The sequence below is a fragment of the Harpia harpyja genome, chromosome 8 (assembly GCF_026419915.1).
Source record: "Harpia harpyja isolate bHarHar1 chromosome 8, bHarHar1 primary haplotype, whole genome shotgun sequence".
Classification (NCBI taxonomy): Eukaryota; Metazoa; Chordata; class Aves; order Accipitriformes; family Accipitridae; genus Harpia; species Harpia harpyja.
The window spans coordinates 50,825,875-50,840,352 of record NC_068947.1 but is presented as its reverse complement, the minus strand read 5'-3'; the positions used below and the strand labels follow the sequence as shown (position 1 = coordinate 50,840,352).

Here is a 14,478-nt window from a genome sequence, read left to right as displayed (position 1 = left end):
TGATTTTTCATTCTGAATGCTGTTAATGTGAATTAAGGAATTTGGCTGATGGGAATTTGTGTTAGCACAGTTTGTTAACTAAGAAAAGTGCTAATTAGAAATCCTTTTAAACTTGATCTCTGTAATGCTATAATGTAAACACTTGCCGCATTTTATTTGTTTAAAGCTTACTGAATCCGTATGAATGGCTGGTCATGGCAAAAGGTGTACAATGTTGATGATAAGGTGTTACCGATTCTTCTTTGCAACTTTTATTTATTATACAACACCTGTCAGTAGTAAGTGGAGATTTTACATTAAAGCAGGTGTTAGAGTCTGATAGGGATGAAAATATCATTTACCTTTCCTAGAATTATTTCACTTGCTCTTTAAAGAATTAGTTTTCTGAGAATTTTAAATTAAATCTGCTCTACCTCAAATAGCTAATTTAAGAAACGCAGAAAATCAGACAGAGCCCTGGTTTTGCTGTCATTTGCAGAAACAAAGACAGCACATTTTCTTTCAACTTCCCGTATTGTTAAGACTCAATAAAATCTTGCACATAGGATACATATGCAGACTTTGGGGGGCAGGAAACTGTCTTTTTTTGCGGTTACTTTGCCTAACTGCAGAGTGTCCATCCAAAGCAGCTGAAGAATACTCCTCCATTACAGATAATTCCACAAAGGTAAGCCACATTTCATAACGCTTTCCATGTCTCACTTATCTTGGTAGGAGGGTGCAAGATGAAGCCCTGGCAGGCAGACACTGCTCATAGCCTGCTCATTCCCGTCATCTGGTTCTCACCACGCTTCTAATAATAGCTCAGAAATAAGTAAATTCCTAAATTATCTATAGAAGTTTCTATAGGATGACTGGCCAAATTTTAGGTTGTGAACTCAACTTATTAGCTATTGCAGTACCCAGCCTTCCCATATTCTTTCATTTCGTATGTCGCCTGGGAAAAGGTGGTAGTGGGGTGCTCGACGAAGTGTAAGGGAGGAGGCACTCCAGCACAGCTGATGAGGGAGACAACCACATCTGCATAAATACTTGCACTGGAGCGCTGTGCCAGGAGCTCGCAGGCTGGGGTGCTCGGCAGGAGTATCACCGACCGCATGGACCGGCTGCATCTAGAAGCAAGGACTGGCAGGAGAGAGGTGCTGGTCCTTCAAATGTGAAAGATCTGCTGCTGCTGGGAGATGCTGGCTTTGAGTCTTTACAGTGCCACAGTCTGCTGACACAGGCAGGGTACATGTTGGCCAAGGGGAAGTATTTCAGGGGATTGGGGTTGTCGTGGTTTAAGCCCAGCCGGCAACAAAGCACCACGCAGCCGCTCGCTTACTTCTCCCCCCGCCCCGGCCCCATGGGATGAGGAGGAGTAAATATAAAGAAATGCTCATGGGTCGAGACAAGGACAGGGAGGGATCACTCACCACCTATGGTCAGGGGCAAAAGACAGACTCAACTTGGGGAAAAAACAAAATCAGTTTAATTTACTACCGATCAAATCAAAGCAAAGATAATGAGAAGTACAACCAAATCTTAAAACACCTTCCCCCCCACCCCTCCCTCCTTCCCAGCTCAACTCCACTCCCGATTTTCTCTACCTTCTCCCCCCCAGCAGTGCAGGGGGACGGTGAATGGGGGTTGGGGTCAGTTCATCGCACATTGTCTCTGCCGCTCCTTCCTCCTCAGGGGGAGGAGGACTCCTCGCTCGTCCCCTGCTCCGGTGTGGGGTCCCTCCCATGGGAGACAGTCTTTCACGAACTTCTCCAGCATGGGTCCTTTCCGCGGGCTGCAGTCCTTCAGGCACAGACTGCTCCAGCATGGGCTTTCCCATGGAGTCACGGCCATCTTCAGGACATCCCCCTGCTCCGGCGTGGGCTCCTCTCTCCCTGGGCTGCAGGTGGGCATCTGCTCCACCATGGATCTCCATGGGCTGGGGGGGGACAGCCTGCCGTCTCACCATGGGCTGCAGGGGCATCAGCCTCCTCCGGCGCACCTCCTCCCCCTCCTCCTTCACTGACCTCGGTATCTGCAGAGGGGTTCCTCTCACATTCCAATCCCACTACTCGCTGCAGGTTCCCCTTCTTAAATCTGTTCTCCCAGAGGCACTACCACCGTCACTGATGGGCTCGGCCTGGGTCAGAGCCAGGTCCGACTCAGAGCCGTGGAAGCTTCTAGCAGCTTCTCACAGGAGCCAGCCCTGCAGCCCCTCTCCTGCTACCAAAACCCCACGACACATACCCAAACCAGGGGTCCAGCTTGAATTTTGGCGATGCAGAATAAGAAAAGCTTGTGAAGTAGGAATGACGCAGGTGGGAAAGAGAGAAGCACAGGCTGCTGTTCTGGCCTGAGGTAAGAAGACGATAGTTAGACTTCAGGTTTACGGAAGAGTAAAGGATTTAGTGGATGATAAGGTAAGGCTTGATGGTGTTTTGGGATACAGTCCTAGGACCGGGAAGTTTAATCACGGCTGTTCTATAAGGCTGATTTTAGGTACAGGTATGACCAAGAGAGACAGGTGCTGAAACAGGGCAGGAAATAGTCATTACTCCATGTAATTCTTTCCCAAAACTACTCACTGAACTAGATCTACTGGCGAGTGTATCTGCTCAGGGAAATAGATTGGAAAGAAAGGAGGGGGAATTAAAGTTGGAGCAACAGTTTCAGAGTAATATAGATTGTTGCAATTTAGTTATTCTGCAATTAGACATTATCCTCTGAAAATTCAGTTAAAAACCACCCAAATACGAGTTCATGGAATTAGGACACCAAGGCCAAAGAATTATGGTTCTAGCCATTTAATTACTCCAAGTCCAATTCAGATTGCATTTATTTTTAAAAATAACCTCCTTTAAAAAATAAACAAACACACCGTGTCTTTCCACCACTTATTGCCAGTATTTTCAGTGCAAACTCTGGCATACATCTCAGGTCTGTTTACCCTCCATGGCGTTAATGTTTGTTTTTAATGGATTAGAAACATTTTTATTTTTGCACCAGTAATGGTATAATGTTTCAAATTCCACTTATTTGGACTTTGCTTTGTTTGGCTATTGAGAAAGGTTAGTGGTTAGTGCTCGGCACTCCTGTGTAAGACTCCCTTGATGGTGGTAGGAGTGAGGAGTGCTACAGAAGCAATCTCCACTGAGGACCCTCTAACCATAGGGAAACTATTCCTTTTGTGCCAGAAGAAAGCAGGCAATGATACAGGATTTGAATGTGCAGGAGAATGGGCTGGAGGTGGAAGGGTGGGAAAATGTTTTCTTTGGATTTATTTCTTTAGGGAGAAGAATAAAACCTTGTGATCTGTCTTGGAAAGGGGCAGGAATAAAGCCTGAGATATCTGAAATTGGACTTTTTTGCTGACTGGCAGCACTGAACTGCTTCCAAAATTCAGTTACCTAGAGACAGTAAAGCTACAATACCAAATGCAGAGGGAGTCTTTCTTTAAAGCGACTGTTGCACAGCATCCAGCTGGAATTTGGAAGTCTTTTTACTGACAGATGATAATGGATTTCATTTTGAGCTTTGCCAGAAATCCTTATACCATTGGCTATAGAGAGGAAAAAGCATTCCCCTCGCACATGCAGGCACGTGGGAGAGAGCAGACTACGAAAGCATCTTTTCTGAAATTAAATGCAGGGCCTTGTAAGCTTTTTTTCCCAGTAAAACAAAGTTGGTGGGGACTCTTAAATGTAAACTTATTTGTATGTATAAAGGAAGTTTGATCTGTTCTGCGTGTTACACTTGTGATAAACAACAGAGGCCACATACATTTGTAACTCAGCTTGACGGGAAATATTTGAGTGAAGAAAAAACAGCGACTGGCCAGGCCAGCATGAAATGCTAGAGCCCGAGGGAGAAGGGAATATCTACAACCTGCTTTGATTTTGGCCACGTTATTAGACGTACAGGCTTAAATAGGTTAGGTCTATTGTTTTGTGCATATAGTGGCCCAGCATCAGAGGGCAGTCCTTGCCATGTGGCGGATGGACTTGACTGAATTGCATTGTCTTTACAATTTAGCTGTTCCCTTTCTCTCTAACCATCCCTGCATGTTCTCATCATTCAGCAAGCATCTAGCAACCTTTATCTTATTAGGAAGGCCTGTTACAATCTGAGGAGGAGAGTATTTTATTATTTCATTATGCTTAGAACCCAGTCTAGTTAAGAAATTACTGACCTTTGGCGCTAGAAAAATTATAAGCGCACCATGCTGCATTCAGAAGGGGAGTGCATTAATATATTTATGCTCAGCTTAACCTTTGTCCCTTTCAGGGCACATGCACTTATAACTTACTGACGTAGAAATAAGCTTTCTAGATCCTAAAGCCAAGACAGATATTTGGTCCGCATCCACGAGGCCAATGCAGTCCATGTGGGAAGCTTTATGCAAATTATATAAACGAATTTAGAGACTGAGAAATAAATTACAAGGAATCATTTGGTGGCCAGAGCAGCAACTGTAGGCAAAGACTTCCTACATCCAACTTGGTGTGTGAAAGTTCAGGGAGGCTGTGCAAACACACGCCATAGCTGCCAAATGTGTGTACCTTGTGAGACGGTTGTGTCCGGGGGGGTTCCAAACTTCAAGCAAAAGCTGTTCCCAGCCCAGATGCTGCAGTGCTATGAAACTGGAAAGGAAAGTTTTACGTTCTTCCCTTTCTTTCTTTTTGAGGAAAAAAGGACGACAGAGTGTTCTCAAAAAAAAAAAAAAAAGTGTACTTTTTTTTAATATCTTTCTTCTTCTTTTAGAAATATAAGGAATATGAAGGACTGTTTTCCTTACCAGTGCTGAAGGCCATGTTAGCTGTTCTAGACAACCTTCTGGAAAGTTTTAGAAAACGGAAACAGCTTTCTGAAGCCATAATTCAGGAAGCCTCCCTGTTTAAGAAACATTTAAATCTTATGAAAGCAATATAAAGCAATTAAGTGTGTTCTTAAGGACTCAGGCAAAGAGGGCTCTTTACTCACTTCTCAACTGAAGGCGAGAATTTGATGGTTCTTACTGAAAAGATCGTTTTTTCCAAATATTTGTCAAGCATTTAAAATAAGCACTTAAAAAAAATAAAAAAGGCAAGCACGATTAAAATTAATTCTCCTCTCAGTCAATCAGGCTTTAATTATTTAAGATCCAAACCTTTATTAGTTCTTTAGTCAACTGTAGTCTTTCAGGAAATATGAAGTAGGGAAGACATGACTTTTACAACTAGTAATGCCTTTCCACTCCCCACACTTTACTGGAGAACAAGTAAGTGCAAATGTTCTTCAAGTCACCCTAAAATAAAAGGCAACCAATGTTTCTTCTTCCCGAAGGAGGTAAAGAGTATACCTAATTTTAAAATATTCCTTCTATATTATTATTAAAAGTGTGGGCACAGGAACATGTTATTTTGTCTAGCTACTCTGCAGTATTAACCATGTACGCTTTCTTACCCTGCCGTGCAAATTCAGAATACACAGGCTTGTTAACCCGTCTCCCAGGGAAAGGCAGCTACCTTTTATTTACGCAGAGTGGTATTCAGAATTGCGAGCGTATTGTAAATTCATGGCTTTGGTTACTCCACTCATGTATTCACAAATGATGTTTTTTAATAAGTCAGAAAATAAAAGGCTGACTTGATGATTTTTAGGTTGCCACTCTCCCTGAAAATGGCACCATAAATATTCTTGTCATACACAAAGTCATCACAGATAGGCCCATTAACTCTTGCAGTAATGGTAGACCCAATTTCGTTACACGGAAATGTCAGGCTTACATCTGCACATTCCTTTTTTGTGCAGAAAGTACCCCAAACTGTGTATTGTCTCTCTGGATCCTTAATTTGCCTATTCCTCTCATCTGTGGCTTATCAGTATAGTTGAATTACATTCAGTTTTGCTAATACAAGTTTTAAGATTGCAGCAACTTCATCTTTTAGTTATCAGAAGGAAGCTGAAGGTTTTCAGATGGCTTAGCGAGAACTGGGTGGTTTGCAGTCCAGATTATTTGGAGGAAACACCGGTTGTAGTTTCCCAATATTTTTGATTTGTCTCTTTTGTCTGTTGGAGGATTTAACCAAGAGGGTTTTAGTGATCTGGTTTACAGCTTGGCCTACAAGCATCTTTGGCAGCACAACTGAACGGACAGGGACAAGCAGCCAAACAGGAGATGTCTTTAGCTGACTTCACTACTGGAGAACCTATTTTAGGACTCTACGCTAGAGCCCTTTGTAACAGGGAATAGATACAATTTCTTTCTCTCCTTTGTTCGGGACACTGGTGGAGGTAATTTTAAACGAACTGGTATAAGCTCCCAGTGATCGTCTGTCTTACTTCAGCTTAACTTGCGATCTGCTACAGCATCCAACAACAGCAAACAAGAAGTTATCCAGATTCATTTACTAAGACGGTACGCAGCAGAACAAAACAATTCCCTTCAAATAATCCTTATGCATCCAAGCAAGCATACAATAGATATAAACAGGCCGGTTCATGGTTTTCACGGCTATTGTTCATGTTCTCAGAGCTGTTTGTAGGCTGACATCAGTCTTGCTGGTTTTTAACCTTCCTAAGGATCCTGAGCATACAGATCCAGGTGTGGGCGTAATTAAGCAGGTGTCGTCTCCCACGGACATCATGGTAGTGCATATTTCCAGCCATACCAGCAGGATCCGGGTGCACAACCCTCTCCGGTTGGTCCTCCTGAAGCTTACATCCAGCCCTGAAAACTGAGCCATGAAAAATCAGTAGAGTGGTTCATAATAAGGATATTTGGCACCATTATCTGTGCATTCTGCCCCACACCTCTGTCCTGTTCTGTGTCGACTGGTGATCCTGCCCTGTTCCTCTTTCCCATACTCTCTCAGTGTACCTCAGCAGGCACAGGCTGCATATCCAAGACTTTAATGAAGAGCAAGGGTACGGCGGGAATGTCACACTGCCTGTTTCTGTGAACGATCGAAGTCTGAATTTTTTTTTTCTGGACAACAAAAGAAAACCTCAAACAGAGAAAAATGGACGCCAGCCAAGAAACGGGGCGGGGGAAGATGTTTATGGGTGTTGGCAAATCTACTGTGCAGCTTTCCCATGTTATAAACTACATCACTGTCTGCGAACCCGGGGAAGATACCCTTCTGCAGACCGAGATGATATGAGACTTGCCTGTTATGTCCCCCACGAACCTGAATTCCTGCTTCTCCGCTAAAACCGTGTAGTTTAAGGTGTTTTATTCAGCACGATTCAGGATCATCCCGGAACGAAGCTCCGACTAAAGCAGTAACGCGCTGCACAGCAGGGCTTCGAGGCTCCGACGAAATTAAAATAAAGATTCGGAGGCCGCGAGCAACAACCCTGGTCAGTGTAAGGGGGTGGGGGAAGGGCAGCATGTGGTTTGGGGTACGTTTCACCAAATGTTAAATCCCACCGAATATTTCACTCGTCTCCAGCGTGAGATCACGACACGACTCCTCTGTAATGAATTCTTTATCTTGGCAGCTCTCCTGCTTTCTCCCCACCCCTGCCTCCCTCTCCCCTCCCGCTCCCGTCACATCTGGTAGTATTTGGAGAGCGGTTTTCGGCCGGGCAGCGGCCCGCCCGCCTTCTTCCCGCCTTCCCTCACACACCTGTCCGCCTTCCCGCCTCAGCCCAGCGGCTCCGTGAGGCGAGTACAGCCGCCGACCGCGGAGCTTCCCCCGCCCCCGCCGGCGGGAGGCACGTCCCACACGACCGGCCCCGGCCGGAAAGCCCCGTCGCTAAGGAGCGGAGGCGTGAGGCCGTTTTTATCCGCCATGGGCCCGAAACGGTTCAAGACCGGCGGGGTGGCCTCGGCGGGGGCCGCGGACAGGAGCTGGGAGGCCGCGCTGGTGGCTGCCCGCCTCCAGGAGGTGAAGGCAGCCGAGGGGGGGGGGCAGCGGGGCGGGCGGTCCCGGGAGTTGAAGGGGTGAAGGGGGACGACGACGACGGGGGTCCCGGCCTGAGGAGCGGCCCCGGTGGTCGCAGGTTGTCCTCCGCCGGGTCCCCAGCGTCGGCCCGGGGAGGGCGGTGGATCGGCCCGGTGGGCGACGGAGCTGCTCCCCCTCTGCCCCCCGGGGCCACGGAGCCCAGCGGGTTTCTTGCTTTTCCTCCTCGGCACTTATTCTTTTTTTTTTTTTTTTTTTTTTTTGGGGGGGGGGGTGTCTCTGGGTGCCAAATTTCGGCCCGGGAGTGAGCTTTTTATAAACTGCTGAACCACGAGGTTTGATGGAGGTGCTGACACAGCATTAGCTGTGGCGTTGAAAATGTGAGGCTGTAATTTTCCTGCTTGAGTGCGTGCAGCTAAAAGGCACTTTTTTTTCTTTTTTCTTTTACAGCGTGTGAGGATCTAAAGGCATATTTAGCTTTCCAGGTTCTATGTAAGCAATGTAATTCTAATAAATCTTGACTTGCAAGAGAGAATTTGGTTTCAAAATAGGGTGGTAGTTTAGCAAACAATAATATTTGTCTAGCATGTGTTTATCTAGCGCTGCTTCTGCAAGTGAGACAAACGACTGCCGTGGCTTCCTTGTTTGGTGGGTTTCTGTTGTGCCCTATTAAAAAACCGACAGTGTTTTTTGGTGGTTGTTGCTGGGTTTTGGGTTGCTTTTTTTTTTTTTCCTCCCCAGTATGCCAGCAGTTCTGGTTAAGTATGAGGACTTTTGAATTCAGGTGGAGGCTTTTAAACTGGCTAATTAGTTTTCCCAAAAATGCCACAGATGCCCAAAAGTCTCTTAAATACTTACTTGCTTTTACTTTTATTACTTGGTAGTAACCATATAGTACAAGTTTAGCCAAACCAAATCCCTTTTTGAAGTAAGGTGCTCAGCTAAGGCTGCTGTTTCCCATTTTTCCCTAGAACGTAGATTTTTCAGTAGAGTTCAAAGGTGCTTGAGCCTTTTCCCGCTCCCGAATCTCGCCACTCCTCCAGGAGAACCTCCCTGAAGCATGAGAAGGGGGTGGAGGTTCAGTCTCCATCACCTACTCAGCTCCTGACCTTTCTCCTGCACTTACTAGCAAGGTGCCAATTAGCGATTTTTTTTTTTTTTTTATGGTAGTGTTTATTGTGGTTGTGGATATTGTCCAGTGAATTCACTGAACGAAGTGCTTTGTTCTGCTGCTTCTACATGTAATTTATTACGTTTGTTAAATGCAAACCATTGTATTGAAGTATTTTAAAAGGTAGGAAGTAAAATGCTCAAAATTTAGGAAATGCCAGAATTAGGATTATTCAGGACCACACATTGAGGCAGATGGAAAGAAATGTTGAATATGTTCACTGAATGGGGCGAGAATTCTGTAGGAAGAAATATGTGATCACCTAATTAAAGATTATCTTAATGCCTATACCCATGGGCGCTGAATTAAGATTCCTTGGTTCCTTAATTCTGGTATTGTCCAACTGTTTTTTGTTCCAGTTAAGCCAATTCCACTTTCTCCGTCTTGTTGTTAGCAGGCAGGGCCTTGGGAACTTGGGAAAAACCGTCTCCCTGCTGTGGTCAACTTGAACTCAGGCTTCTGTGATGCTGGGCAGCCGCTGAGATTTCTTATTGCAGGAAAATTCTTATTCAGCTCTTACAGTCATGGGCAGGAGCATACTCGGTGCAAAACTGTCAAATGCCAACAAATCTCTTCTGAGCATGTGTGAATCAAGATTCATCAGGTATGGCCAAATGTGGCCATACTTCATGTAAATAAACATGCTCTGTAAAAGCACATCTTTGAGACAAGTATGGCTGTGCTGCCAAACTTAATTCCTTCCTCTTGAACATGGAGGGAATGGAATAGCTTAATTACTTAATCACATAGGGTTTTTTTTATTAAAGGATAAACATGATTTTTAAAAACTGGATCTCATTCTGCAAATAGCCTAACCACAATATCCCTCCCCACCCCCCCAGTAATCTTATAGCATACAAGATTTAAACTCGAATATATAAAGGTCAGGAACTGAAAGCATCCTGTAAAAGAGAGTGTTGAGCAACTTTAATTGTAAGTGTCACCAGAGCAGACACGGTCCACAAAATTATTTCTTATTCCTCAGTGTTGTATGTGATACACCATATGAATCTGAAATTATTTGGGAGATGACAGGAACTCCTATCAATTAAATAAATTTCTCTCCTTGTAATTAATGTATAAAGAATTTTTAAATCTTTTACTTGTATCAATTTAGAGAATATTCTTTCCCTTTAGTGGAGTCAAAGGGAATTTACTAGAACTGGTTTTAAATTGTACCAGATAGACTTGAGCAGTGAAATTTCATGTTTTAATGTGTGTTTATGACTTACAATATTTTATGAGTCTGATCTATGAAAAGGAATCATTTTACCAGTGGTGTTAAGATTTTATGGACGGTATGCTAACTAAAATATGATTTAAATGGTATTTACTAACCAAATAATTGCTTTTACTAAACACACTGTGAAAACTGGCAAACAGACAACTTAAAAGCATGTACAGAGGAAATATGGATTTTGCAGAGCCTCACATTATAGTTTATATGCATCTTTTTTGTTTCTGATGTGCTACACAGAAGAACATGGAGCTGCCAGTTGTATTTGCCTTCAGATGTTTATCAAGATATTTTGGCTGGGTTCACTGCAGAATTAAATTACAAAACATAAGTTAAGATTCTTAGTTTTAAACTTTGCATGCTTTAAGTAGTTGAAGAGCAATATTTGCCAAGTGAAAGGTGAATTCTGGGCAAATACAGCCCTTAACAATTGAGATAATTGTTATCTATTATATCTTCTTATTAGCTAGTATAACAGTATAGCAACTGGAAGCCACATTCTGCTCTGACTTACCGTCTGTATGGTTTCTCTCATTTTATTGGCGTTTTAGGGCCTGAAAATTGAACTGGAATTAAAGCTTGTAAAACCACTAAAAATGTTCTGAATAGGATGGCTCCACTTTGGATTACTATTCATACTGCTTCCTCTTTGGAGAGGAATTAACATTGAATTGAGCTTTGATACTCTCTAACCTGCCCAGATTATACAGCAAAAGCTCAGGCTCTTAAAATCAGAATCCATTAGTAATATGGGTGTGTGTCAATCAGCAGATAATGAAAGTGGACTTGCAGATTTCTTAGCAGTGATGCCCTACACAGTCACTACATTAGGGCTACAAAATTGCTGATGAGCAACCTTTCTCAGTAACGCCAGCTGTATTTACTGATTTAGAAGCTCCCTCACTGTTGAAAGTAGAGTGCTAGAGGTAATATCACTCAAAGTCTTCATAAATCACTAATAAATCTCATTATTTCTGAGGCATTACTTAAAAATCAGGAGATTAAAGAACTTTTGCTGTTTGATGCTTAAATGTTTGGAGTTTAAGTTTTCAAATGTTTCTCTTCAGCCATTACAGTCAAATTTGAAATTATGCTGTAATGAACATACTTGTTGTGGTCCTAAGGAGAGGAAAAAAAAAAAACCAACAAAACCAAACAAAAAATAACCAATAAAAAACCCCAGCCAACCAAAAAAACCATAAAATACCACAAGAATAAGTGATGATGCAAAACGACAGACACTTAGATTGCCTGGAATTGGTGGGGAGGCGGGGAGCAGGGTGAGATGGCTGCTTGATGCTTTTCCTGGCCAAAGAGATCTAGAAACTGGTACTGCAAAAATAAACAATATACCTGACTTGTTCAAATGTCTTCTCTAGAACAGCTGCCCTTTTGTGTCTAGGAAATGAAGCAGAGAAAACAAGGTATGTTTAAAAAGGAAACAAAATTTTGTGAGCTACATCTGCTTTTTTCTTCAATGTGAATTGAAGTTAGAAATTTTTTTTAACATACCTATGCTATTCCAATAGTAGTGTGGCAAATGAGATATGTAGGCTATGTGTACTGGTTTTTAACAGTTGGAAGAAATCACATTGCAGAGGGACACAGTGCAGGCTTGAGAACAAAATCAGAGGAGGATGAAACACCCTTCTGTGTTTTGTGAAAACAAGGTTTTTGGAGAGCTGCTAGCTGCTTACATGGAGCTTTCGGCGTTAGGTGGATCTTGCTAGGATTGGAGCGGCTGCACCTGAGGGTAATACAAGCTTCCCACAGAGATGGTTATTTCTAACACCGAGAGAGACTTTGGTGCGTTTCAACTCTTGACATGGCCAAGAGTTTTAAAATTGGGGGTTGGGGGCAGTGTCATTTGTGACAATGATTGTCACTGGATGTTTTCCAGTGAGAGTGGTCTGGCCTCCCCTTAATTTGAGCTTGTTTCAGATTATTTAGGGAGTATTCAGTTACCAATGCTACATTTCCAGCTTCAATTTTTTTTTTTCTTTTCATTCATGTTTGAATCAGCATTGTTGCTTCTGTGGGCTATCTGCTCCCTGCATTTTGGTCGTCTTTGTTCACAGTATGTAGTGCTTGCATTATACTCACAATGGCAGCCTCCCTAGACTGTTTCCATGCTTTTCCAGTGGTTATTTTTATGGTTTTCTCTATCCTGTTCTTTAAGCTGGGAACCTCATTTGAGGTAGCCTTAGGGTCACTAATCTGTCCTCTTTCAGATCCTTTCTCAGGTCTCACTTCTACAATAACATTTGAAAGAATTAAACTAAGTAGAGGAGCAGTTGTATATTGAGGGAGAAAATATTTTTAAAGTAACCATATACATTTTACTACTTTTCCTTCTCATTTTTATGTTGTGATTTTAGGTGGTGAGCTGTAGAAGCAGGGTCTGTTTCTTCTCTATCCTTTCAGTGCCTTGAACATTAAGGATACTGTTACAGTATTGATGATATAAGGGCAATATTGCAAAAATAATGGATTTTGAAGGTCAGAAAAGAGCATATACTAATGCTGCACATTTGCTGTCCTTATTGACTTAAGTTGCTGTTCTCGAGGTTCAGCTTTTCTGAAAAATCTTCAAGGGCTTCAAAATTGGTCAGTCTAGAAATAGATGACATGCTATTAATGGCTCTGGGAATTGTGGATCATTATTCACTCTTAAAGTGTGTGTAGCTCTTTCTGGTATTTAACTAGCTCCAATTCCCAGGTATTGCACCTTTTTTACAAAAGGAATATTTTTTCCTTCATTTTGCAGCTAGGGAGGTATGGGCTATCTCTAACACTGTTTAAATTTTTACACAAAAGACCTTGTATTGAGTTGTGTATACTTCTGTATAATTAAGTTAGGTGGGTTTATAATTTTTACTACCAGTTATCTTGTAGAGGCTCATTCCTTGTATTTTATTTTTAATATATTAGCCAGTATTTTGCCTATCCTATAAATATTCTCATAGCTGTTCTGTGGAGAAGCTTTGGCAGCTTGTTTCTTTGAAGCAGAGAGTTTAGAGGAGGGAGAAGATGTGGCACACTGATGTCAAGAGCATACCTTTTGCTGAGGACATACGTTTTGCTGAGAATGTTTGTGTTTGGATAAATCCTAAGTTTTTTGAAAAATTCATTTTTCACAAGCAGGACTTACCCGATGTTTTGCTTTAAGTCTGAAAGTGCCTGGGAAGTATTAGAGGGGCTAGAGAATAAGGATTTGGAGAAGGAATCTGAGGATGGAGAAAGCTGGAAGTAGGATCAGATAATGCAACTAGGGACCAGCTGGACAAGGAAACTGAGGATGAGAGCTAGGGGAGGAAGTTACAGATGTGGGAAGCATTAGGAGGAGTGGTGGAACTCAGATGAGGAACCAAGAGTGGAAATGGAAGGAGAAATGAGCTAGGGACAGTTGTGACCAAGGGGTGGAAAGATCAAGAAGAGACAGGACTACAAGGAAGAGAGGTTTCACAGATATCTTTGTTGCAGAATGATGCTAATCAGTGCTAAGCAGGTTTAATTTTTGGGCACCAAGATACCAGCATGTTTTACGGAGGAACTTAAGAAGGCATAAGGCAGAGGTTTTGGGACTCTGATGGAGATTTCTTCGCATACCTGAAGAACTGTAGGAAGCTGTGTGAGCAGGCTCTATATTGCTGCTCGCATCTAGAGTAGATCCTGACATTCCTGAGTCTTGCTGCTGCTGTGCTGTCAGCATCTGTCTGTGAGAATTACTGGACCTCCTTCCCCTCTTTTGGTGGTCCTCACCGAAGTGGACAGCGTAGCGATACCAGTTGCTCCATTAGCTCACATGGCAGGCGGATGGTTGTTCCAAAGGCTCCGTCTCTGCTGGTGAGCCCTGGGAACATCAGGATGCTGTCTCATGAGGGCATTTCAATCTCAATTCTGAAAGCCTAGGAAATAATGCATTTGCGTAATTGCATAAGTGTGGACATCTAACTGCTCTCTGTTCAAAGAACGGTAAAGTTTTTGTGTCCAACTCTTGGCAGCTATACAATGACAACTTTAACTTGAATTCAGATTAACTGCAAGTTCTGTGCGCGTGTTTCGACGATAATATCGGAATACCTAGCTCTTTCATAGTGCTGTGCACCAGTGGCTATCTTGGCAACTTTAGGCAGGAGGAGGTATTGTCCCCTGTCTTTCCCCCCAGCTAGAAGGGAAAAAGAAATTCAGAGTACTTGGTG

The 14,478-nt window shown here is 42.9% G+C and overlaps 1 protein-coding gene and 1 long non-coding RNA gene across 2 annotated transcripts in view; one reads left to right on the top strand and one right to left on the bottom strand.

Moving 5' to 3' along the window:
• Positions 1-6,353: 6,353 nt before the first annotated feature.
• On the bottom strand, positions 6,354-6,922 carry LOC128145330 (uncharacterized). Its single transcript, XR_008236434.1, has 2 exons — positions 6,842-6,922; positions 6,354-6,698 (listed from the first exon to the last, which is right to left on the bottom strand). It is a non-coding gene; the product is annotated as an uncharacterized LOC128145330 (long non-coding RNA).
• A 781-nt stretch (positions 6,923-7,703) lies between these two features.
• Positions 7,704-14,478, top strand: part of SPAG17 (sperm associated antigen 17) — a 112,426-nt gene continuing 105,651 nt past the window's right edge. Inside the window, exon 1 of the mRNA XM_052793869.1 lies at positions 7,704-7,853. Coding sequence (XP_052649829.1) covers positions 7,758-7,853 — 96 coding nt within the window. The 5' untranslated portion in view covers positions 7,704-7,757. The remainder of the gene's footprint in view (positions 7,854-14,478) is intronic.